Source organism: Anser anser (genome assembly GCF_964211835.1).
Source record: "Anser anser genome assembly, chromosome: 5".
Classification (NCBI taxonomy): Eukaryota; Metazoa; Chordata; class Aves; order Anseriformes; family Anatidae; genus Anser; species Anser anser.
The window spans coordinates 31,792,722-31,818,270 of record NC_139725.1 but is presented as its reverse complement, the minus strand read 5'-3'; the positions used below and the strand labels follow the sequence as shown (position 1 = coordinate 31,818,270).

Sequence of the window (25,549 nt, the reverse complement as noted above, 5' to 3'; positions counted from 1 at the left end):
TTTTTTTCCAGCTGTAATCTTATAAAGAAGTACTTCAGGACTTAACTGGGTAATTGTATGCCTCTGTGCTTTCATTAAGTATTACACTCCTTTGGAGTTGGCCGAAGGTTCCTGCTGTTTAGGCTTGTAACTATTTTACTAGTGCCCCCAGATATCCTTTCTTCTGCAGTTATTTTGGTAGGCGCATGCTGAACAATAAAAGTAGCTTTATCAGTCATACGACAAACTTGGATACTGCAGATGAAAGAAGTATTCATGAATAACACTTGACTCAGTTTATAAAAGTAAACATACTCTGTTTTGTGAGAGCTGATTTAAAATGTTTTGCTCCGTACGTTGCCCTGCTCCTTGCCAGGTTTTTTTGTGAGTTTTCTTAGGCTATCAGCGAGCACAGCTGGAGTTGGCTAAATCTTGCTCATGACTTGAAGACACAGTGGGAAATGAGGTATTTAGTGTAGAGAGCAGGTAACCTGTAGTGGCCTCTCCCGCTGATGCCATGATCATTGCATTGCAAAAAAAGGCATGGTGGCACTGAAGGTCTCTCTTGGGGTGTACTACTCAATAAGAGAACTGTTGCTTGCTAAAAACCACAGGTTTCTACCCTCTGTAACAGAAGAATGGAGTTCATGAGCATGTTAACTGCAAAACAAAAATAAGGGGCGTAATACATAGTATTTTTAGTTTTATGTAGACAGGATAAATGCTGCTTTTGATGGAATGTAGTGAGTGGCAGTCACAGTAAGCTCCTCTGGTTCTCATAGCAAAGTATAGCTACTGCTTCTAAGAGAGATGTCCTAATGTATTATGATTGTAATGCTGTCTTATAAAATGTTTGCCTGTCAGTCAAGTGTCTTAGAACTGATGAAGCACTACCAAAAGCTAGGTAAAAGCAGACAGCCGAAGATGACTTTGGTTTGTGTGTATCATGGTATCTCAGAGATCTGAGATAAGCAGCAGCTAGTCATAGCTAGTAGCATAGTCAGTGTAGCTATTATTTTGACCTGGGGTCACGTCCAGTTTGTTTAGGTTTCCCAGAACTATTTTGGTGTACCTGACCCAGAAAGAAGACTGTGAAGGCCCTTCCTGTTGTGTCGCTTGTGTACCTACCAGGAGGGGATGTGGGTGGTGTAGGGAATTTGTAGGGAGTGTCTCAGGCTGTCTACCACAGCACGCCTCATAGCTGCATTCTCGTGTTCTGCTCTGTCTGTTGCAGAGGTTTCCCATTTTATGCTATGAATTTTTGAGAATTATATTACCAGGTTTTATTTGTGTATAGTGCAGGCGGCCAAGACTGTGTGGGGACTTCTTAAAACAATAGACACTTTTCACATGGTAAGTTAAGTGCTATGGAAACCCAGGACTTCATTTTATAGGTAAAAGTGAGAACTCATAGGAGGCTTTTCTTCTCAAATCCTGGATGTACTGAATTCAAGTTGCTAAAGAATATATTTGCTAGTGCTTCTCATTGAAATAGACACAACCATGTAGTCTCAGTTTTGTTTAGCTTTCTTTGACCAGTTGAGTAAAGTGTTTGTTTTCTGACCTACGTTTGTGAACTTCTTTATTTCTGAAAAACTGAATGCCATATCTTTTTACCTTAAGATTGTGGGAGTTTTAAAGTTTGAGAAATTCTATGAAAGTTTGTACATGAATTTCTAGGCACCCTTAGGAAGTTTATTCCTTTCTTTAAATGTGCATCCTAATTTAGCTGAGGACATGATGTAGCAATGCTTTTCAAGTTCTTTGAACTCATCTCTTCTAAAAGTTTTATTTAATGAGATCACTAAATAATATTTATTACTGTACTCATAGTGGGAATCTTCAACCACTTACAATGTAGTCAGGAAACCATTTTCTATTTACTGATGTGTTGAAACAGTTTGAATCTTTGAAACATATTAAAGAAATGCTTTATCTTAACATTGTATTTAGTAGGTCAACCTCAAATGTTTCTGTAGTTAGAAAACTTGAACCTTGCTTGAATTTCATTTTGTCCACCATGAAATATTCTCAATACACTGATCCATAATTCAAAATCCATTTCTTTTGTGATATCTGTCAATAATTAGCTACTTTAAAGCCAGATAAGGTGCACTTAGCAATAGGTGTGCTAACTGTAAAGTAGGTTTTTTTAACTTGTTTCAGTCTGTATTTCTGTAGTGTTTTTCCCCTCAGACATAGGATGTAATGCAAAGTCAATAATACTGACACACATTGGCTGCTTCTATAATCTATAGATAATGTATATTTTAAAGATTCAAAAAGCACTTTATTTCCTTTCTTCCCTGCCCCCAAAATAATTGTATGAAGGAGAATTGGAGCTAGAGGACTTGGCTGTGATTTTGCACCAGAGTGGGCATGGATTAACTTCACATAGTGTGCATCAATCTGGGATGCTTAAGTTTTATAGAGGTGTTTGGTCATTTCTTGCTGATATACTGCGATTCTCGTAGTCCCTTTCATAGTGCCCCTTCAGAGAGAAGGGGAGCAATGCTGAGAACTTCACATGTTGTAGCTATTTTAATCCTACCAACATGGCCATTTTTATGTGTAATGTAATATTACTATCCAGCAGGAAATGTACCCTCCTACTGTGAACCTCCAGACTATCCAATGTTTTAGGAATGCTTTCTGACCTTCTTTCCAGCATCAGGGAAATCAGTATGTCAAATATCCCTGTTTTGCACAATCCCCACCCTTCCACCCACTTAGGAAAAAAATTTACAAGCTTGCTTTAGATGTCCTGATTCTTGTGAAATGTAAGATTTTTTTTTCTCCTATTCAGATTTTAGTTGTTCTATATGTCTAGAAAGTTTCTTAATTCCAGGTGCTTCTAAGAGAGGGCCTTAGCAGTAACAAAATTTACAAAAATCCCTGTTAGTAGAAAACTCACTTAACTACTGAGAGTATTTTGAAAAGTAAAAATACTCTTAACAGAACAGCATCCCTGAGAAAAACAAACAAACAAAAAAACTTAAATTAAAAACAGACTAGGCAAAAATTGATCAGATGTATATTTGTCTGTGAGTAGAATCTTTTATGTATGGGCAGATTTAAGTGTGTTCTGTAAAGTTAACAATAATAAGGTCACTCAAATCTTTTGGGGTGTTTTGCCTTATTAGGTAAATAAGGAAGAATGGAATCAGTGCCCGAATCAAGTTTAAACTCGTGTTGTTTGAAAACTTTTAAAGATTAAGCTCAGTATTCTGGAAATTACCACTAGATCAAATATTGTAGACATTCATTTTAATAAAATACATGTCTTCAGTCTGAGTACTTTGTCGAGTTAGTAGCCTATACTAGGATTTTTTACTGCAGAAGCAGGACAGGAATGAGGTAGAGCAGATGTGGAATTGCCTTTTGCTGCAGACTTGGGTTTGCAGTGCAAACCCTGAACTCAGACACCTCTTCTGTCTTGGTCCTCGTGCCTTGTCTTACAAGTCACTCAGCTAACAGTTAATGTGTTTTTGCACAAATATTCTTCTGTCTGGAAAAGATAATTCAGCAACGGGATTGCACACATCAGTATATAATATACAGGGAAAATTGCCTGTAGTCCTGTCCCCTGATCTCTTCCCCAGCCTCATCCAGCTTGTGCTCTGCTTTCCCGGCAGTTCTGAGTGCGTGGGCCTCAGTGTAGGCTGCTTCCCGAATCTCCTCCTCTTCCTTCATTTTATATTGCTGTAGCTTTATGTGCGGTTATTATCTGGGTCTCTTGCATATGGCTCCAATCTCCTTCTGTATCTACAGAACTGGATATTTATAGCAAGCCAGCCTAAGTACATTATTCCAGCGGTGAGAAGCTGATTGAGTGCGTATTGTGATTCCTCTTGCGCCTACATCAGTGAACAACTGTTGGGTTTTGGCATGTGTTGCATTCCTGGGTGTGGTTGTAGGACAATCCAAGATAGCCTCGGTTATCTTGGCTTTGTTACAGCAGCCCGTCACAGCATAGAGGTTCACATTATAGGCAGCAGAAGGCCTTTCATTCCAGACTGAAATTGTTTTGTCACCTTCATCTTCAATTTATTTATTTATTTTTGGTAAGATTTGAGAGGGAGAAGTTACATGAGTAACTTGTAGGCCTGGTGTAGTTCACAAACTCACTATTTTTTGTTTGTTTTTAAATATTGTGAGTCACAGGCAGAAGTTTGGTCTTGGACATAGTTGTTTTTGCTTTGCAGCTTCAGGGTTTAGAATCCTGGTTATGCTGAATTTCATCCTGTTCTTTCTACTATGGATTTGGGACGTTTCATCTTGCAATATTGGTATGTATGGTCTACTTTCAGCCAGTGTGAATGTTTAATCTTGAGAAGCTAAAATGCAAATTGGTCGGCCAGCACAGGACTCAGCTGTGAGTTAAAACTGAATGCAGAAGGACCAAGTATGAGAAAGCAAATGAGGAATGAGCATGGAAAAAGGAAACCCCCAGTAACTGTCAAACATGACGCACGGACTGCTGCCCCATCTTATGACAAGAAACTCCCTACAGGCAACGGGAATATGAATGTGCTGGAAGCTGTTGTCACTTCGTAGTGTTGGTATCACTCAAACTCAGGACTTGCAAAGGCTAAGAAAGTTTGTGTTGTCAGACACTGTGTACTTCATAGAAATGTTTCTATATAATCCCTGTATAAACAGTGCTGAAGGTCAACTTCCAGCGCTCTTAGTTGGTGAGCGAGAGCAAGAGAGAGGTGGAAGAAGAGAATCTGATGCTTGCAAATGTGACATTTTTCTTTATAGTGTATTTTCTCATAGACAATGAGGAAACAACAAAAAAATAAAACTCGTTCAAATACTTAAGCTCTTTAATAACAGAGAAGATTGAGTGACTAAACTAGGCTGCCCTTGCAAATTCTTCTTTTTCAGTTAAGGCTTCTTTAATGAAATTTATTTATGGTTGGAAAATGTTGAGTCTAAATAACTGAAGAGCATGTTATTGCATAGATGAATGATCTTTTTGTGTAATGTGTGTGAGTTTACCACTTTGCCTAACCACTGGAAAAAAACAGTTTGGCATAACTCTTAAATATCCTTGGTGTGAAGGCTGAATAAAGGTGGTTTGTGGCTTCCAACAGTCTTTTTTGAGGCATGTAATTCAAATGCCTGTAGTCACTTGCATAATTTTGCTGTCATGAAGCTAAATTGGACAAAGAAACATACATGGAATAGCTACTTAGCTTTTTTTTTCCTCCTAATTTATGCCAGTTCTCTGCTGCTGCTCTTTCTAAGTAAGATTCCAACTTCTCAGTCTTGATGCTGGTAAAATAGTGTGATAAAATGCTTATATTTAGAAGGAAAGGCTTTATATAAATGCTGTCAGCATCTCTGTCTACAGTGGTAAGCTAGGCTGCTACAAATGCTGAAAGAAGACTATTATAGAAAGATGACAAGCTCTGTAGTCCACATATGAAAAACCTTTTCCTCTCCAGAAAAAAAATACTGCTGGAGAAGACCTCTGCCTCGAATAGTGGCAAATGTCTGGTGTGATGTGTGCAGCCCAAGAAAATGGAAGGGAAGGTGCTGCTGCACAGATGAACTCAGGAGGTGAAGTTCCCAAAGTCAGTAGCTGGACACAAAGCTTGGACACAAAATTCAGACACATAACTGTGTCTTCAGGGTGGGGACTGTTCTCCAGCAATTAGTCGGGATGGTGTGCTGCTGCTGCAACCAAGCCCGATGGAGCTGAGAAGATACAGAACAAACCATGAGCAGGGCAGAAGGATGACACTGGAATATGAATGTGGCACCTGAGAGATGATCAACCTTGGATGCAATGAAGGTTACCCTTTAAGAAGTGACAGGAGGTTCCTGCACCCATCTGTGCTAGGAAATAGACATAGGGAGAGCCTACAAATACTGGTATAGACAACCACTGGTTGAACTTGGTGTTTGGTGATGTATGGTCACAAGACAGTAGCTGCCACGAGTTAACCAGGGGTGAACAGTGGTGTGGTTTGAGTGGACTTTCTGCTGTGTGCACTTACGTTTTCTGGTACTCATGTTTTTTAGTGATACATAATGTCAAGGGGATGTAAGGTGATGCTGGTCCCCCAGGGACTGTGGTCAAGATCCACTCTTGTGGAACTTCCAACAAGAATGGATTATGCTGGCTCCCGAGAAGACCTGATTTTTGGCAGAGTGGAATAAGTTGGCTTTTATCTGAGTTCATTACCTGTGTCACTGACTCTGTGCATCCCCTGCTCCTAAGTTCATTCCTGTGAATGCGGTAAGGTAAAGTGTAATGTACGTGGGGGAATTACAGGATAATTGAGGAATGCATAATTGTGAGGGAAGGCAGTGTTGTCTTCCACCTAACTTTAATGACATTCTAAATGGTGGTATCCGTGTTATCAATGCCTAATGTATGAAGGACAACTGCATGTTCTGCAAGGAATAGAGAATTTTGTATGGTTTCTGGACTTAAAAAAGGAAGACAGAAGGCACTGTTGAGAAATGTGATCTGTGTATAGAGTAATTATGCTAGGGTCACCTGCCCCAATAGTTGAGTTCATGCAGTGTACCGCTTGATGCAGTGGACCCTGTGACTTGTCACAGGTGAAGGTAACACAGCTGTAGCTTTTATGCTGGTTTGAATCTGGCAGTGTAACATCCAGTAGGCTTTGCACCCCGTTCCTATCATGCTTGCCGCAGTGCTGGGTGCCAGCTGTTACACTGCGGGCATTTTTAGAGTGCTCTCCTGTTCATCCTGCTTTCTGTTTCCCGGCTCAGTTGCCACCCCAGGAAGCAGCTGTCTTCTGTGGAAGTAAGGCGTTGTGTGGCTGTCTTGGTATGGGGAACAGGGCGAGTCTTCCTTTCATCTTTCCACCTGCACATCAGCAGCCCAAACTGTTCCAAAAATCTTAGTACCAGGAGTGAAATACGTTGCTTGCAACTGCAGTCATACATCGGCGGGCAACATGTGATATGGCGATGGCAGAATCTGCACGTTCGGATATTCGGAGAAAGCTTCTGAGAGCAATGACTTTGATTTGCTCCTTGCTCTGTGCTGTGCCTCTTTTTAGGGAAGGTGGCTGGTAGCAGCAGGCATGGAAAGGCTGCTCTGGGTGCAGGGCTGTAGGATCGTCAGGTGATATTTCTGTCGGTGCTGAGCTTGAAGCTTCATTGAGTGCTCTGATGAGCATGAGACAGGGTGAGAAGGAAGGCAATTTTCCTGGGTGTTTCCTGTTTGACTTCTCTTGTTCCTTTGCCAAGCAATTTAAAGTCGGGCAGATGACAGCTATCTGTATGATTCAAGAGGTTACAGCAGCCATATGATTTTTCAGCAGGCGTTACTTCTGGGCAATGCGTTTCTTGGCGCACTCTGCCACCAAGCTCTGAGCAGTGCAGGGTAGGTGCTCTGTGTGCTGCAGTAGATCATTATAGATGCTTTACTGAAGTGAAAAATTGTTGGTTTAGAAAGTTCAGAGGCATCTGGGATTTCACTGTCCTACCTGGCTGAGGTCGTTCAGTCACTGGTGTGCTCTTGAGGGCTGTAGGCATCCGTGGAGTCGCTGTATTGCCACTGTTCTTGGCAGCCCGGCCTGCGCTCCGGCACTGGCTCATGGGCAGCCTGACCCCCCTCTGGGAGAACATCAGCTGCCACGTGGCAGTGGGATGTGTTTAACCATCTGAAAGGGATGGAAGCGTGATCCCCAGTGAGATAAACGGGATCCTGTTTTCCCTGAGATTGTGTCAGTGAGGGAGGCAGTTTCTGTGCTGGTGACATAACTAATGCGAGGGCAGCTTTAGGGGTCTGTAGTCTCCGTCCTTACCTCGGTAGTTCAGGGTGATGTTAATATTGGACTTTCTTATTGGATTTGAACAGCAGAAATAAGAAAGCCAAGAGCTCACGATGTTTGTTATTTGGACAACTTTAACCTAAATTTCATCGGAAGCAGGTTTGGTGGATTAATTGAGCCCTGATATGTTTTTCAGTTAATGGTATTTTTTTGCCTGAATGTAGTGATGCTGAAATGAGTTAACTTCCTGTGAGATGTTGAGATTTTTGACCATAAATCCAGTTTTTCTTTCTTGAGGAGTATATTTTTGTCCAGCACCATCTACTTAACAGCACCCACCTGAATTCCCCAGGACTTTGTGCCTTGGTTTGCTCTGAGAGAAATGATGGGAAGAACAAGTAATTGGAGGTCTAATTTTCAATCAGCTTTTATTCAGACATGTGTTATCACTCCTTTAGGTTCAGTAGTAATTGTTGAGACCTGAAACACCAGACAATTACAATGCTGATAGCTTCAACCAACTTACCACTTCTCCCAACTAACAGGTTAGGCCAGGCCATACACCTTTATTTTAATTAGCATCAAGTAGAAAAAAAATCTGCAAAAGTTCATCTCACTTCACTGAAGACTGCCTTTTTGCTTGTCTCAGCTGGCATCGTTTTTAAAATAAAGTTGATAGGTGCTCAGTTGCAGTATGTGACATTTCTGTAGCTCTCACCTGGCCCTCACTGACAAAATCCTTACTGATAGCTTGAGATATTTCTCACTTATTACAGCAAGTATTGCTTGTAATTATCCTTTCATTTGAGGATTTTGCTGAAATAGATGGGATTTTTTTAATATTCTTCTGCTGTCTTCCTTAAAGTGACCGTTTACTTGTAGATCAGTGGAAAAATGAACACTGTAGTTTAGAATCCTTAGATGGGAGAGCAGCTCCTGGGTAATGGGGGATGAGGAGCTTTGTGAACATCCATGGTTAGGGGATGGCAGCATTGGTGGAAGAAAGCGGTCGTCTCAGCTATTTGTGTGGTAGACTGGGAAACTGAAAGGTAGCACTAGCATTTTGAGATGCATATCCTAACTTGCTTTTGAATCTACAAATGACCTGCTGTTAAATTTCATGTCACTAATAAGCGCTCAGTGTCTCACTGTACTAAGAATATGGTAACGCTTCTGTTGTTAATATCCAGATCCTGTAGACAACTTCAGTGCAGATTGTTTATTATTACTACATGAAGGTTAATTTAAACTGCTCATGTTCGGGGGCACATTACGGTCTTTTCTTAAAATCCATTTTGATCTGAGTACTTCTTGCAAGGAAAACAAACATGCAGAGGCTTGTTCTGGTTTTCATATGTGTGTGTTTGTAGTAATTGTCTGTATTGTAGCAGAAAGTCCATGCTGATCTTGAAAGAGATAATAAAGCCTGGATGTTAACAGATGGAATAAGTAAGTGCAAAGGAAAGCTAACAGAAAAAAGCTGAATTAAAATTCCATTATCTTATGACCAGGAAGGCAGCATGGTGAGGCTGAATACATTATATTCTAAGCCAAAGACTTGGCTTCTGCGCTAAGTTACTGTAGATTTAATTTTGACTTGAAGTTGAGGTGCTGATGTGAGCACTTGTAGTGCAGGTAGTAGGTGAGGCGGTTTTACTCGTTTGAAGCAGTCTGTCTCGGGTAATGAAATGGGATTTTTTTTCCCCCCTTTCTCTACTAGAGGATATGATAGTGGACTAATTGGTTTAAATGTGGTCTACAGGCTGGAATTAAGCTCTCATTGTGGTGCTGGAAAGGCGAAGTATTTTGACTAGACTGTTAAATTGCTCCCATTTTGTGATTAATGTTTTCTTTTAAAGAACAACTTCACTATCATGGAGGGATTTTTAATTATTAATTTGGTATTGGGCAAAAAGGTCGTAAATGATCTAGTAATGTTTGTATGTTAAATACTGAGTTATTTATTTAGATAAATATATTTTCATTGTCAGATACACTTAAAATAGATCTGTATAACTGTTTTTTTTCTCTCCACTGAGACTAAAGGGAGTCTAAATAACCAGTTGGATGTGGACCCCTGGATTTAAAGACATCTCAAGCAGTCTTGATAATTCTCAGCGAGTATGTAATTGCAGATTCGCAGTATGTTATTGCTCATCAGCAATAATGTGATACTGATTCTAGTGATCATAATGAAATCTGGTAACTTCTGTGAAAGGAAATGTCTGAGAGAGTGCTGTCAGTATTTGAAAAAATAGTGCCAGTGAGGTTTTGTAGCAAGAGCTGTTAAATACCTGTTCTTGGCATCCCTAAACACAAACATTACTATCGTTAGTAGAAGGCTTTAAATGCCAAGCAACAGGAAAAAGGAGTAGGGAGGGAATGTATCAGTTTATATGAGGCAATCTGAAAACCTTGATGTGGAGTTCTTCAAGACAAAAAGCAATCCAAACAAAAAAAAACTAAATGCAGTTTGATTGATTTGTCTTTCTATCCCTTAATACTTTCTGGACAACAACTCCCTGCCCTCCCACTTGGCCATTTCTAGCACGTTGGACCTGACTTTATCATCTCTGTTTTCTTTCAGCCCATAAGTTCTCATCTTTTCGTGTATCCATGGAGTCACGGTTATAGCTCCAAGAGAGAAGAATTTTGCGAGAGTGATTTTAAGAAAAGCACTATTGCAGGACCCGAGAAAAAAACCGTAAGTACCCAAGTCAAGATATTCTTACTACTGTAGGAAAGTTACATTCTGTTGATTTTGATTCTGTGGTACTTGGGCTTGGGGAGTTGTTTTAGCCACAAATCATATAGATCAGAGTTTTATGAAGATAAATACTTTTAAAAGATACCATCTCTCTTCAGTTATGTTGCTACATCTGAATCTCAAAATTACTAAGTGCGCCATTGAAGTTGTGCTTGGATTTAACATTTCTCACAGTAGGCAGATGTGAGAAACATGAGGCATGAAATGAGGTTTTACGTGCTGTGTAATCATAAAGAATACAAGTTGTGTATGTACAAAATTGTACCGAAAAGCTGGCGTTGTGTTAAAGAATCCCCTGATTAGACACTTCTCATAGGGGCTATGGTGACAGACTTCTTAGACATCTTCTGAGTTCTCTGGTAAAGGAACAGAATGGGTTGTATTAGAAGCTAGAGAGGATGAAGAATATTTTTAAATGTATTTAACTGGTTCTCTCACTAATACCAGAGGAAGAATTCAGAAAACATTGCATCCTGTGTGCTTAAAAAAACATAAAGTTTGTATCTTATTTCATTAAGCTAGCTTCTGGTTTGATTATATTTGTGTAAAACAAACAGATTTAGGAAATAATACTGTTAGTTCTAGATGATGTTTTGCAGAGCTATTATGAGAAAACAGTTATGAAACAACTCATACTTGCACTGAACAGGTGTACAAATGTTGACATTAATTCCTAGTATAGTAAATAAGAATCATATTTCTGGTGAAGAAAGATTTGTTGTTATAAGTCAACCACAGTTGCTATGTTGGACACCACAGGGACTTCTCTAAGAAGATTTTACCTATCTTACATGTTAAAACGAACTTTTTTGTATTGCTAGGCGTACTGACAGATGGTCAAATATTCTGACTGTCAGAAAAAGTTACTATACTTCTTCTCTAGAGTCATTTCCATTATCAAACCCGCTATTCTCTCAAAAGCTTGACACAAAGCCTTCACAATTTCACTTTGAGTTATAAATTAATATTAAAAATGTCTTTGGTAACAGTTAGTCTTCTCCTTGCATTGGCTGCAGTCAAAAGTGTGTCTGATTTAGTGTGAACAAGCTGAAGAAAATGCAGAGATAAAAGGACCTTAATTATATTTATTCAACTGCTGGAGGATGGGAACGAGTGAAGTGTCTTGAATTGCTACATAACAGCTGCCAAGCAGTAATGGACATGAGTGCTGCAGTAACAGTATAAAATGGAGTCATCTGTCATCTTGTGAACATACTTTGAGCTTATTTTTTCCTCGTACATAGTGCATGGTAGTTTAAGCAAACTTTGATTTTCTAATTGAGATTGACTAGTGCACACATGGCTTGTTGCCACAGTAATTCAGATTTGGTGAGCTATCTGTAATACACAAATTCATGGGCTGATTTTCATTTAAATGTCTTTAGCTGTGGAAACTTCAGCTTCTGTGGGCTTGGGGAAGAGAGATCCATACCACACAGGGTGAGCCAGCTGTTGTAGGTCACAGTGCAGCCGGATGGCAACAGCTCTAGTGGGATGCTGTGAAAACTGTAGCATGAGATCTTGGCCAGCTGAATTCGTGGTGAATGGAGACCAGCCAGAGTTGTGCTGGTTCAGAACAAGAGCTCTGCAGCACAATATTCTCTCTGATCTGGTGTGGTCAGTAGTGGATCCCAGGGAAAAATATAAGGTGAAGGAAGACATGAAATAAGCCTTGCCAACTTGTCATATTGGACTGGACATCTCCACTGCAGTTTCTAATAGCCTTTGGAATTTCTGATCAAATAATTACATTTTTTTTTTGAATCCTGTTGTATTTTGCAAAACATCCTGAGGCAGGGAATTGTGCAAGTTAATTGCGTATCATATGAGAAATAGTCTTTTATTTTGAAACCTGTGCTGCTCAAGAATTCAGTTGTTTGTCCTCAGTTTCTAGAATATAAGAACTGGCAAATCATCATCCCCTGTTCATTTTCTGATGCTTGTGGTACTATACGTTCTGTAGCTCTACCCACTAGCAAGTTGCTTTTCTGAGGTAAATACCTTTGTATCTAACCTTTCCCTGTACAGAAGCTGTTATGTAGTTCTAATTGTCCTTGTTACCCTTCTGCACCTTTTTGTTTCATTTCAGAAATGATGGAGTACCTACAAGAACTGCACAGTATTAAAGATGATTGCAGCCTATTTTTTTCTTGTGGCATCTTTCTGGTTTTGTTCTATTCCTTTCATAGTAACTTCTAATAATGTTTGATTATTTGACAGCTACATTTTCTATTTATAGAGGACTAAACATGTCACTCATGATGTTTCCTAAACAATAGTAATAGCTGAAATCATATTCATTGTTATTTATAGTTAATGTCATTCTCTTACCCTTCTTCCATTTTGAGAGCATATGTGAATAAAATAAAAATCACTGTTTGCAGCCGAGATCCCTGTTCTGCATCCCAGCATGCTGCTGTCCTTGTAGATTTACCTAGTTTGATTTACTTAGTTTCTCTCTGTGTGCCGTACTTGCTGACAGACTTGTCCACGCTGGTATCTGTTTCCACTGATGATTTCTCATAAAGCTGATAAAAATTTATAGCTTATTGTTCCAAATATTTTCAGAAAGTGGACCATGCAAACTTGTGGACTGGACTTAAGGCTGCCGTATGTTCTCAGTGGAGGACATCGGTGCTGGATCAGTTGTCCAAAATGCTGTGGTTTTCACCTTTGTGCTGATCATTTCCATTATGGAGAAAGCATTGCATAACCCCTCAGTAAAATACATCTTTTTCTTTTTTTTTTTTACCTTCCTGAAATGGACCCTCCAAATAATCTAGATTAGAGTGCATGTTGGTTCCTGACATGTGTGCCCTGGATCTGTGGCTTGTTTTTCTGCTTTTTCTGCTGTCACTTAAGATCCAGAACCAAAAAGAGCATGTGCCTTCATGTGTTTCAGACCTAACAGTAAATAAGTAACGATCAGGTCAGTAGCATGGAAGTGTGATTTATTTATTTATTTATTTATTATTTGATCTTTTCTACTCTTAAGTAGGAGATGTTTGCTATTCTGGATACAGTTCTTTGTCTATTCAAAAATTGATTACTTGGTTATGAAACACTCACAGGTATTAGTGAAGTAACTCCAGCGTAAAACCATAGATTTGTATGACTGATTTACCAAACAAGTAGGCTTATTTTACTTGTGAAAGATTTTCTTTCAGTTCTGAAAATGCATTTATTTTTGTGAGTGTTGACATTTAACTTCAAGCTTTGGTTCCTGGATTTAGGTGACTAAAGGAAATCTTTTCCCACTGTTTCAGCCCATTCTGTACTTTTTTTAATAGTATCTGTTCTAAATTCAACATGTATTTGGACAGATGAGTTTTAAACCTGAAAGGCTAATTTTTGAAAACCTTAGTTATCCAAGAATTAGCTACCCTAGAAATAAATGATTCACTTGGAAGCGGAATGGCTTGGTTAGTTAGCATTCGTCACATGCATCCAGATGAACTGCAAAGCAGAATTGCTTGAATTGCTTTCTGTGAGGCACAGCTAGTGTTTCTGTAGAAAACTTCTGCTTATTTTCAGTTGGTTTAGGTGGTATAATTCAACTAGCTTTGTATCACATAGAGTGTTTAGGAGACCTGCTTTTTGCTATTGGTTGATGATCATTGCAGGTTATTTTTAGAGTGAGCCCATATAACAAAGGGATTTACTGCCTTGTATCTCTGCACTTAAACATAGCAGCAAATTGTATGGGACTGTAGTCAGAGCTTGTAATGGCTGTGGAGTCTGATGAATCGGGACATTTGCTTTAGAATAGTTGCTGATGGAGAAAATGAGGATTTGTTTTTTCTTGTATTTATCGAATTTCTGCACTGGGAGGGACAAGTGGTTTGTAACGATTGGTAGAGCATTACCTATTACTAGGAATAACTTCAGCCTTACAATGATCAAATGTATTTTTCTGACAGTTTAACTTCTAAGAGTCTGGAATGGGATTGCTGTGCTGCTATGTCTGTTGCATACAGTCATGGAATACTGAACACTGTTTAATTGCTGCAGCCTGTGAGTATTTGTTTGAACAGGCTGGCATAACTTAAAAAATTCTGAGCTTTAGGACAGGGCTTATGGTAGCTCAGTGTTTTAGCCACCAACTGTTAATAGTGTGTTGGAGTACAATTCATGATTCCATTTCCTGGTATTTCATAATCTATGTGCAATTTTTTGTTTAACTCTGGTTGTTTGCCAGTAAGACCTTGTTGTGTTAACATTTTTTCAATGTTTTCCACCCCTGTCTGTGATGCAGATAAAATTAGCGAGTGCTGGGAAACAGCTGTGGAGTGCTCACATGATCAGTTACCTTAGCTCAGGTATGAGACCGCACAAAGTGTGGTAGATAGAACATCTTCAGTGTTTCTACAGGGGTTTATGATGACTGGATTAACCTTTAAATGTGCCACCTTCTGCACCCCCTGGGCCAATGTCAGCTTTGAGAGGATAGCGAGTACCTCGCATCGTGTGGTGTCAGAGCATCACAATTTCGAAGAAGAGCATCAGAGCAATTGGTATTATCATTACAGCTCTGACCTCTTCGTGTTAACATGTGAAGGCAACAATTTCTGCTGTATTTTCAAGCTATGGTCTAAACATTACTTTCACTACCAGAAGCTGGGTCACTAGAAACCATCACAAGTTTCCCAAACCGTGAAATGTGCAATCTTCTACAGCTGATATGCTGGTTTTAGTGGTCTTTCTATTATGTATCCAATGCTTTATTTTTCTGCATCAAGGAAAATACCCTTAACTTAAGCTCTAATTAACAGTAATAATAATGATAAAATGTATTTACTGGCTCAACAAATGAACTCATGCTTCACCCTCGTGTATTTTGACGTCTTAGAATGCTTACTGGTAGTATTGTATTATTAGATCTTAATTGGGTAATGAAAGGGTAAATGGGTTGGAAAGCCATGTGGTGCATAATGTGGTTAGTCATACTGTATTGCGTAAGCCGAACTGTTAACATTTTGGTGAGAATGCTCATATGGTTACATGCCTTCATTTGCTTTAGTGTGACAGTGCTGGATTTAATTAGATTTTATGGGATCTAAACTCACAAAAAGGCTCAAAGTTCTGCATTCAAAACCTGACACGTGGGATGACCTTTTCTTCCTTGGAAGATAAAGGTACTCTGTGTTCTTGTGCTGGTGAATAATTGCAGTGAAGCTGTTGCAGGGCAATTGCAGCAAGTTTTGGCTAACCTTTACAGTAGGCTTGAAGAGATAGGGCATTGCACGTTTTTGTGCTGTGTAAGTGGGAGAGAGGGGAGAGCGTTTGTTTAGCATCAATGCTTAATAAGGATTTTTCAGAGAAATAAAACTTCATTCTTGCAGCTTTTTAATAGACAGGGACATGCTATTTACCTTGTCTGTGATATGCTTACTTAACTAGCTCATCTTTTAAGTGAAACTTTCTTACATTGTCATCGTAAATGTAGAGAATTAGATGGTGCATTAGAAACCAGAACAGATCTTAATATTTTGAATCATTGCTTGTATTTGCACTCATACTACAGTTAGAGCTGCCAAAACTAAATCTTGTCAAGAAAATGAAATAATCATGTTCCTTCATTGATGTCATCATGTCCTGGTTATAAGCAAGATTTACAATAAGATTAAAGTATCAGCAATGAACTGATGTTTATAAGAAAAAGCAATGTGCAATACTATTCTGAAATATGGATGTTAGAGTTATTTGTACTTCTGGGTACGGATGGACCCTTACGGATTTCATAGTAAAATCCAAGTTTTAGTAATGCTAAAAGATGGCTGCTAGGCATGGGTCTTTCGACAGGTGTGACCAGGTTGTACTTGCACAAGAAGTCAAAGCCACAGAGTTTTCTGAGGATACAAATCTTTCCAGCCATGCTGAGGAGTGTGTTAAGTTTTCTCCTAGTAAGTTAAGTTAACATTTTCTTTTATGAGACAGATAATTTACATGTTCTCTTAGATCTGAAATATTGGGTAACTTTGGAACATGCTTATTCACAAACCTATGATATATAGAAATGCCTGGTATTTCTTAGGCAAAAACCAGAGATGATTAACCTGTTGCTCTGGGTTTTGAGCTCTGTTTGTTGTGGTCCTTTGTATTAGCAGTATTAGATATGTTTCACTGGGAAAAAGCCCGTAGGAGCTGATAGTTGTGCAGCTGCTCCTGCCTCACCCTTGTGCGGCCAGCAGACAGCAGAAGTATGAAGAGACTTTTTTTTTAATAGTCTGATTGTAATGTGTTTATTGAATTTGTTTTATGTGGAGTCTATATGAATTATTTTAAAATGTTAGAAAGATACTTATAGCACGTTGTTCTTAAGCCCAGATTTCTCCATTGTTTGGAATCTATACTTCCAGGAATTCTGTAGATGTGTGAATTCAGTCTGCTTGTCATGCCTTATGCTTGCAGGGAGGACCTGAACTTCAAAGCAGGAAGATTGCAGGGCGGGTGCTCTCTCCCATACCCTGGCTACTCCATTTGTTGCAGGCTGTCAGGAGTGCTTTGCCCTTATTTGACCCATGGCTTTTTTTTTTTTATTGGTAAAGTAAATAGGAAACTGTATTCAGCTCTCAGAGAACACAGCAAGTAATCCCAAGCCCTCTGAATGGTTTCAAAAAAATCTGGCTGAACTGAGGAATTGCTTAAAATTCGTTTTTATCCCTTTCCACCACAAACAACAACAAAAAGATACCATCTATCTATCTGAGTGCAGATTAAACAACCTTTCTTAAGGCTGAAGTTCAGAAAAATGTTAAAAATGGATTTGTACTGGTTTTGTTGTCTTCAGTGTTGAAACTGTAAGTGGTTGCTCTAAGTGCAGAATTTGTAGTACAGCTAGTCTAAAATCTAACCGCTTAAATTTGTGAATGCAGTTCAGGTACTGCGTTGTCCTTTTGCCTGCAGATCCCGTAGTTTGAATTAGCTTGTAGCAGCAACTGCTCTGTGAGAAACGTTTATGCAAAATGTAAACGAACTGCTTATCTGAAGGTATGGGTACACGAGTAAACTCCTGACAGGCCAGCTAAGCTCCAAATTTGCATCATCAGCAACTCCTACGTGATCCAACTTCAGTTCATGTGAAAGCTTACCCAACCCTTACTGAAGGATAAATGGCTGGTTTGCATTTACAGAAAGGTAGAAGTGAATGCACTTGTAAAGCAGTGCAGCTAATAAGACATGAATAAACATCCTAGTGCATCCTGTGCAGTAATTTGTTCTGTAGCCATAACCTGATGATGCACAAGGCAATTAAGCCAATTGAATTGAATTGGTTTCTACTTTTTTATTGTAAACTCTGCATTTTTCTACACTTCACCATGCACCTTTTTCTATGTTTCTGTCACTGTGCTGTCCCTTAGTTGTCCTTGAACTGCTATGGATTAAAATGAGACTTTTTCAGGTGGTGGAGAGAACAATGGTGCCAAAGCTCTCCTGAAATTGTTTTGCTATAGAAAAAGAGCTTTGGAGCTGTGTTTTCAGAATATCAAAATATATCAATTTGCATAAAAATAAATGGCAACATAAATTTATAAACTCACTAGGTGAATAACTTGCCTTTTCCATACCTTTTGTAGATGCTTGTATGGTGTTTTGGGAACGAGTCTAATGTTGTTATCTCTTAGATTGCAAAAGTGGTGGAGGATTTTTGTTTGTTTGTTTGTTTGTTTATTTTGCAACGGGCATGACCATTCAGATGCTGAGCAGTCTGCAATAAGCCTTCTGGTAAACATAACCTTAAGGAGCTGCAGAACTTGAAGTGGATCTGTTTCCTCTTCTCACCAGAAGTTCAATGCTTTCAGCCTTTCTTACCTATTTGACTCTCATGTGACACTACTTTTTATTTTAATTAGTTTTTGAGTTTCTCATCTTGCTTTTTAACCAGGTTTGTCTTCAAAAATTATACCTCCACTGTCTTTTCTCTTGGACCAAACTGGATTTTGGGTTGTAAAAGTGAAAAGGAAATAGTTTTTTGTTAGTGGCTTGGTTTATTTCTTCTTGTGCATGTAAAAAAATATTTTTAATTATAAGACAAAAATCGGTTGCTAAGTATAGAAAAAACAGTGCCAGAACTTTCAACTTTCATAATCCTAAGACAGAGTACAATACTTTTTGGTGTCAGTAATGCTGTCAGTGTAATGGAAAAAACCCTGCTAGCTTGTCGCAGCCTCAGTTGGCATCTGTTGGTATCTGCAGACATGCTACACTTACGTGAAAACGTGAAATACTCTGCAGGGAATTGAAGTAGAGAATGCTCACTCTGGATGTTTTCTACAATTCCAGGGTAAGGATTTTGAGCTTAGGTATATTTAGTAGGAATTTCAGCATTTAATTGCAGCAATTCATGTGCTTCTCTCCTGAATCCTCAAATATGCAGCCTGTGTGAATTGTTTTACTTAGCACTTTTGCATCAGGTGGCAGTTCTAGTTATACTGGGATGACATGCATGTTACTAACAAAGTAGTTGTTTGTAAGGCAAACTATTTGACAGCCTACTCAAAACAGTCTGATGTCTCAGAAAATACAAGTGTGGCAGTTGGAGAAAGTTAATCTTGCCACTTGTAAGTATTTCTGTTAAATAGGAAGGCTATTTTTAAACTGCTTGTTGCCAGTGTGACCACAAAATTAGAACAAGTAGGAAAATGGGTTTGGTTTTTAGTAAGAAGGAAATACTTTTGGGCAAAATGCCACTTGAGCTTATCATAGGAAGCATAGTTCAGGAACTCTTATTCTCATGCTTCTCTGTGGATTGAGATTCCTGGTAGGAGTAAATTGCTGCTAACGTACCAGTCATATGGGCAAATACATATTTCCTTGGACATCTCCCATGAAATACTAGTTATGTAAGTTTTACAGTAAGGTGATGAGACTGTGATTTCAGAAGTGGCACAATGGCTGTGTGTTGTTTTGAACTCTTGTTTTGTTGCTTACTGGAGCTTTTGAGATTCGGAGTACCTTGAAAACTTTTCCACAAGTTGTTTTTACACATTTATAGGTTTGAAATTTCTACACAATGTTGTTTCATTGGTCATATCGAGAATGCTGGCAGATGAACCTTGCTGTGTCTGTTCGTAGCTGGTGAAGAGTCCATTGCTGTTTTTGGCAGAGCGGCCGAAGGGAGTACAGTACGTGTGCCCCTTTCTCAGTCACCTGAGTGCGAGGTCTGGCGGTTGCACTGTAAGCTACATAGCTGCCCAGGCCTGTGAACTTTGCACTGAAGCAGCTGGAGCAGAGGTTTTCCTTGTGGGGCTGTGGGACTACCAAGCTTCAGCAGGGACAGGAGTGGTTGTCTGTCCTGCCGAGTTGAGGTATGCTGTGTAGATCTGCTGCAGAACGTGTCGCCTGCCTGAGGTGACTGCTAGGCCCGCTTGAATTTCTGCTTCCTGTAGACTGAGAGGCCCACAGACTCCTTTGTCTGCAACTTATAAAGCAAAATATATAACTAATAATGCTCTAATGCCCCTCTGGAGAGTAGAAAATTGCATCTCCTCTTAGCAGAACTTCCAGAATTTGCACGTTCAGACATTTCAAAATGGCGGTAGCTTGTAATCTGAATCCAAAGGATCCATGGTTGTAGAGGAGCTGCTTCAGCTTGTTTAGTGATAACAAATATGCATACTTTTATTTTTTTTTTTGTATGTGCGTACGTCTTCTAAAGTAAATTTAATAAAAAATACTATGTTATTTAGATGTCATGGCTATTTGAAGCCCTTGATTCTCTTCTAAGGACAGTCGCCTGGCCTTTGCTGTACATCTAAAACCTTCACTGAATTTACAAGAGAGATTTTGATTGCCTGAGGTGCTATACCTTACTGCTTTCAAACACGTATCAAGCAGCTTTGAGCACAGGTAGTTGCTGCAATAGTTGGAGTTTGCTTTGGCTGTTTGCTAATGTAGAAATACTCAGTGAATTATCACATGCTCAAAGAGTGCCTCACAATGCTGTGGGTCCAGGTAGCATTGCGTTAGTTTGTCACTGAACTCCTGCACCTAAATTGCACACTTACTCGCACTTCAAGTATTAGCTTCAGCGAACTTCATTTTCCCAATTTCAGTGATGTAATGCTGTACTCTTTACTCGTGGTCCTATCTTTAAATCATCACTTATTTTACAATATTGCTTTTAATTAATAGATTACAGAGATATGGGAGTTCTAGAGGAATAAGCCAGTGCTATGCCCATGAGATTAATGGGAACTGACTTTCCTAATGACTTGCAGCGTGAAGAGAAAAGTAACAATTGCTGAAGGAAAGCGTGGTGTGTTGGTGACAAAACTCAGACTTTTGTTATTTGGAATGGCTAAAGTACTTCCTGAGATATGAAAACACTTGAATGTTTTTAATTTGCCTGATCAGTAGGCAGTGTTTTTTCTGTAATGGTTTTCATTTTTGATTTGTGTTCAGCTTTGAAGTTGTTGCATTTTGAATTTAAGCTTCTTAAATAGGTACTAGAAACATGTATGTACCGATTTTTCTCAACTGTTAGTTACCAAGTAGTTTTAACTGGAAAGCAATGTAGGTTTTTTCAGGGTTTAAAATAGTGTTAAAACTGATTTTAAAGCTGCTTTCATTCTAAGTGCACCTGTTGACATCCATAAACATCTATATTCTGCAGCTTAGTTAATGTAATGGGAAAGAAGTGTTTATAATCCAGTTAGATTTTGCTGCCTTGCATTCTGCAGCATCTTTGTTATGCCAAAATGAGATGTAATGTTTGTCAGAAGGTTTATTCTTCAGGAAAGAAGAGTAATAAAGCCTCTTGGCAAGTTTTCTATATTCCCCGCATTGTATCACATGTAATTTACTTCTGTAGCTGAATATTGATTCTTTTTATTAGTACTTTCTCTGATAGTTTCTTTGCTAGTTTGAATCTCGTAGAAGTGAGCATGTCTAAACTGTAGTTTAGCTAGTATACAGAAATTAGTATATAAGTGTATAGTGTATAAAAAAACATCTAAACCTAGGCTTTGGGTGTGTAATTAGAGAACTCTCTTCCCCCTTCAAAGAGGAAATTTTTTGGAGATTTTCCCAGGACATGGAAGTCAATGCAGTGCCTTCCTCAAATGTATTTCTCATCATAGTATAAGACATTGCACCAGTAGGCGAGGCTGGAGCTGGACTGTGCCCCTCGAAGCCTGGGCTCCCATCTGCCACTCACTGTTTACCATTGCTACACTTTGGGTTCATCATTTCTTGAGCTTGTGGCTTCCTGTATGTATGCACGCATGCTTACATATAACACAAGTGTAGATGTTCCCAGCATCATCTACCAGCATCATCTGCTTCAGTAGGACTTTAAAAAGCGTGAGCCCATCACCCATACTTAAAGAACAATGCAAGCACCTAATTTTAAGAGACGTCTTAGGACTATGAATCTTTGTCTTGCATGGGTGCTGGAGAAACCTATGGTATTCATGCCCTGTTCTTCATTGCCGTAGGTGTTTAAATTCAAGGAGGCAGGATTTCATGCCCATCACTCTTCAGAGCTTCTCCGTCAGCTATTTTAGGTAATTTTATGCTCAGAGTAACAGTTATTTCTGGGTCTAATGCTTTATTTAGTTGTTGTAGAAGGATATTAAACTAGTAAGTTGGACTTGTGTTTTCCACTTTGAAGTGACTATATACCCCTCTTTTCTCTGAATCTATATCCAAAATATTTTCCTTTCACAGGGACCTCCATTCGTAGCTGCAGAAGCTCTCAATATTTTACAGGGACATTAGTTGTGATGCTAGTGAACCTAAAGTGTGTTTTGGTGCTTATTGGCAAAATATTTTTTTAATTCTTCTAGGACGTGAAGATCTGAGAAATGAACAAATTACGGCAAAGCTTTAGGAGAAAGAAAGATGTCTATGTCCCAGAGGCCAGCAGGCCTCATCAGTGGCAGACCGATGAAGAAGGTGTTCGTACTGGCAAGTGCAGCTTCCCTGTTAAGGTAAGAATTTCTGCCTTTCTTTTGGATATCCGTGAGATACTCTAGCCATGAATTACTGTTTTTTGGTTTATTTTTTGGCAAGCATAAGCCAGAAGTGTGCTTCATTACACGTTGACCTATTTTACAGTTAGCCCTCATTACAAAGGATGTGTTTTGCTTTGTTTTTTAAAGCCAGATGAATCATCTAACAAATGCCTTGTCTGATATATCCTATATTATTATTTAGCTGAAATAAATCATATAGCTAGGCAGAGGAATAATATAACTTGACTTCATTTTTCTGGAAGGGCAGAAATGATAAACTTGTTGGATTGCATGGAAACTTACTCGGTTATGTCTGTTAAAAATGAAGCTATGGTTACAGTTTTGCTTGTAAGGTAGGTGGTGGGTTATACTGGGAAAGGAATCCTTCCTCCCTTTTGATGATTGAAAATGTTGCAAAGAAACACATGGGCTTCCTTCCAGTGCTTGAGGTATGAGCACTTGCTAAGTTTTGAGTGTCTTCGGTGTTAGTTTTTATTAGTAGTATTTTTGTATATTACTGATTATTAATGCATATGAAATTGAAATGACCTTTTTTTTTTGATTCCTAGAAAAGATTCCAGATTATTTGAGTACTGTGAATAGGTATTTTCTTTTGTTGTCTCCATTTCCTCCTCCCCCTTTTTCAGAAATAACATAAAATAAATATTAAAATTATAATAATATATAATATTAGTAGATAAGAAGTAAGGAATTTAAGATGTCTTGCCACATATGCTCACCTTGTAACCAAAAGCTTTCTTCTTCAAGGTAAACTAATAATAATTTTACAGTAGACTGTAAACAGATGACATTTATGGAAAGCTAACAGTTTAAATATCTATGCACAAAGAAAATGTCTATGGTTCTGACACCTAAGAATCCTTTATTAGTTTTTATCTGTTATACTTAAAGTAATTCTGTTATTAAACAGGTGATGTTGCTAGGTGAAACTCTTGAAAGTGTCTGTTGCATATTTTTGTAAACCTGTGGGTATGTGCAAATGCACCATCAACTTAGAATAACATTCACACTATGTTCATGCCCTGTTTTATCCTGCCATACTTGCTTGTGTGTGCTTTTATGCATGCTCTAGGATATACAATGTGGAAGCTAACTTTCTAGTTTGTTATGGTTGGCTGCTTATTTGTCTTTGTCTTATGTTAGTTTTCTGCTAGAATGAAGGAATTGTAATTTAATACTAAAAAGAGATGGTGTTGTGCCAGAGCTCTGAAACTGAGTAACTGCTTTGTGGAAGCTTGAACGTATATTAGACTTTTTAAAATGTTAGCAGTGTCTAGGAGGGAACAGAATTGCTAGCTTGAGGATCATCATTTTAATTATTTATCCATTACAAAAAGCTAAAATATCAAACTCAATTTTTAGACAGAGTTTAACTCAAAACTCTCTGTCCTTTAATGAACACAAAGGATGTGAACTACTTCTTGCTGTTTAAAGTCTGAGGTGTTTTTTTTAAACTCCTGGTCAGGACTTGTACTTATAGTGACAAATGCTTCCTGTATTTAAATGAAGCATTCATCTATTCTAGGCACATGTACCCAAACTTAAAAAGGTTTGGGGCCATTCTTCGGTGAAAAGGCATAGAAATGCATCCTGTCCTCACACTGGGACTTGTTAGCCTTATTTGCCTGCTTTGTATTAGAATTCACTGAGTTAATTTGGTCATTGGAAAAATTACTCTGAAGTAAACTCATCTCTTCTTATGAGAATGCTCCACTGAGAATATCAGGAAGTCAAGATGTTCAACTGCTTATATTTAGCAATCTTGCAATTAGATGAAAACTTAAAATCAGAGCAATTGGACATTGAGGTGCTTTAGTTTATTCGATTTTAATTTATCTTCTGTGCTTTGAGATGGGCATTAGGGAAAAAGTGTTATTAGGCTTGAGATGCGAAGTGGGTGTTAGCTGTTGTTTCATAGATACAGACGGGAAGTATGCCATTGTGAGCGAACAAGATAAACCAGATGTAGAGTCATCGTTCTAGTGGGTGGTACTCTATTTTGCTCACGAAAAGAATAGCACTTTGTGCTCTTGAAGGAGAGTATCCTGTCATACAGTTCTTGGGTATTATTCAGAAATACATGCGTTCCAGGAAAAGTATGCTGCTACCTGTGACCTTAAATATCTGATGGGGTGTCTTTTCTTCCTGATATTCTCAGAGGAGCAGAAATAACAAATCTTGCTAAGAATAGTTAACTAACAGGAATGCTCTCAAGTCTGAAACAGTGAAAATATCTTTTTTTGTAAATCCCTATTTGGTATTCCAGTGTGGTCCTGTGGTTGCGTGTAGTGTAGCTTCTCAACCACAGTTTAATGTGTCTGTGGGGGTTAATCTGACCTGATTCTTTATGGTCTGCCTTGCCTGCATTCTCTCTAAAAATCATCAGCCTTAGTTATTAAAAGCTGAGTGGAAGTCTAGCTTTGGAAGTGATGAACAAGATTTTAGCTGTATAGCTGGTGAAGACCCAAGAATTGTTATCACATATTCTACAGCTGTCTTTAAGATATTCTGTATGAAAGAAAAATACAGGAAAGCAATATAATAGAAGCCATGGTGAGGGCTTTGTTTCTTCTAATGCTTGCTAATTTATTTAGGTAAGACTTTTTTTTTTTTGAGGGAGAGAAGACCAGTGCAAACACAGTAGGGAATGTTTGCTCTCAGTTTCTCTTGTAAAAGAGAGATCATGAAAGTTTGATGGGAGAAAGATATGTCACTGTTAAAAGTAGTGTTAAATTGGTGTGTTTAACTTCTTGCCTTCAGGCGTTTCTTTTTTTTGCCCAGAGTTGGGGTGTTTGTAGAGTGCTAGCACAGATTTATCCTTTTTTAGATTTTACAGAACATGTGGAACCACTTTGAAAATCATGTTGCAAATGGGATTTCATCCTGCCTCCAGGCTCTGTTCTGTTAGTGTTGGACAGGGACTCAGTAGCTGTTCATTCATTGTGCCTTGAGGATGCTGTATTGCAAACAAATTTAATGTTATTTAAAGTTTCTCTGCATTGGCACTGTTCTTGAAGCTCTTCCTGTGCTACATCCTCAGCTGATCCTGATTGTTAATTACA

At 38.7% G+C, this 25,549-nt stretch overlaps 1 protein-coding gene across 16 annotated transcripts in view; it reads left to right on the top strand.

The window, feature by feature from the left end:
- Window positions 1-25,549, top strand: part of NUMB (NUMB endocytic adaptor protein) — a 95,479-nt gene that overhangs the window by 37,716 nt on the left and 32,214 nt on the right. For 10 of the 16 annotated variants that reach the window (XM_083839307.1, XM_083839316.1, XM_083839305.1 and 7 more), the window contains exons 2-3: window positions 10,330-10,446; window positions 22,299-22,442. In XM_083839307.1, the coding sequence (XP_083695433.1) occupies window positions 22,317-22,442 (126 nt within the window). In that variant the 5' untranslated portion in view covers window positions 10,330-10,446; window positions 22,299-22,316. Of the gene's footprint in view, window positions 1-720; window positions 1,333-10,329; window positions 10,447-22,298; window positions 22,443-25,549 lie in introns of those variants that run through there. The other 6 variants (XM_083839312.1, XM_083839315.1, XM_083839302.1 and 3 more) reach the window with 6 other exon arrangements.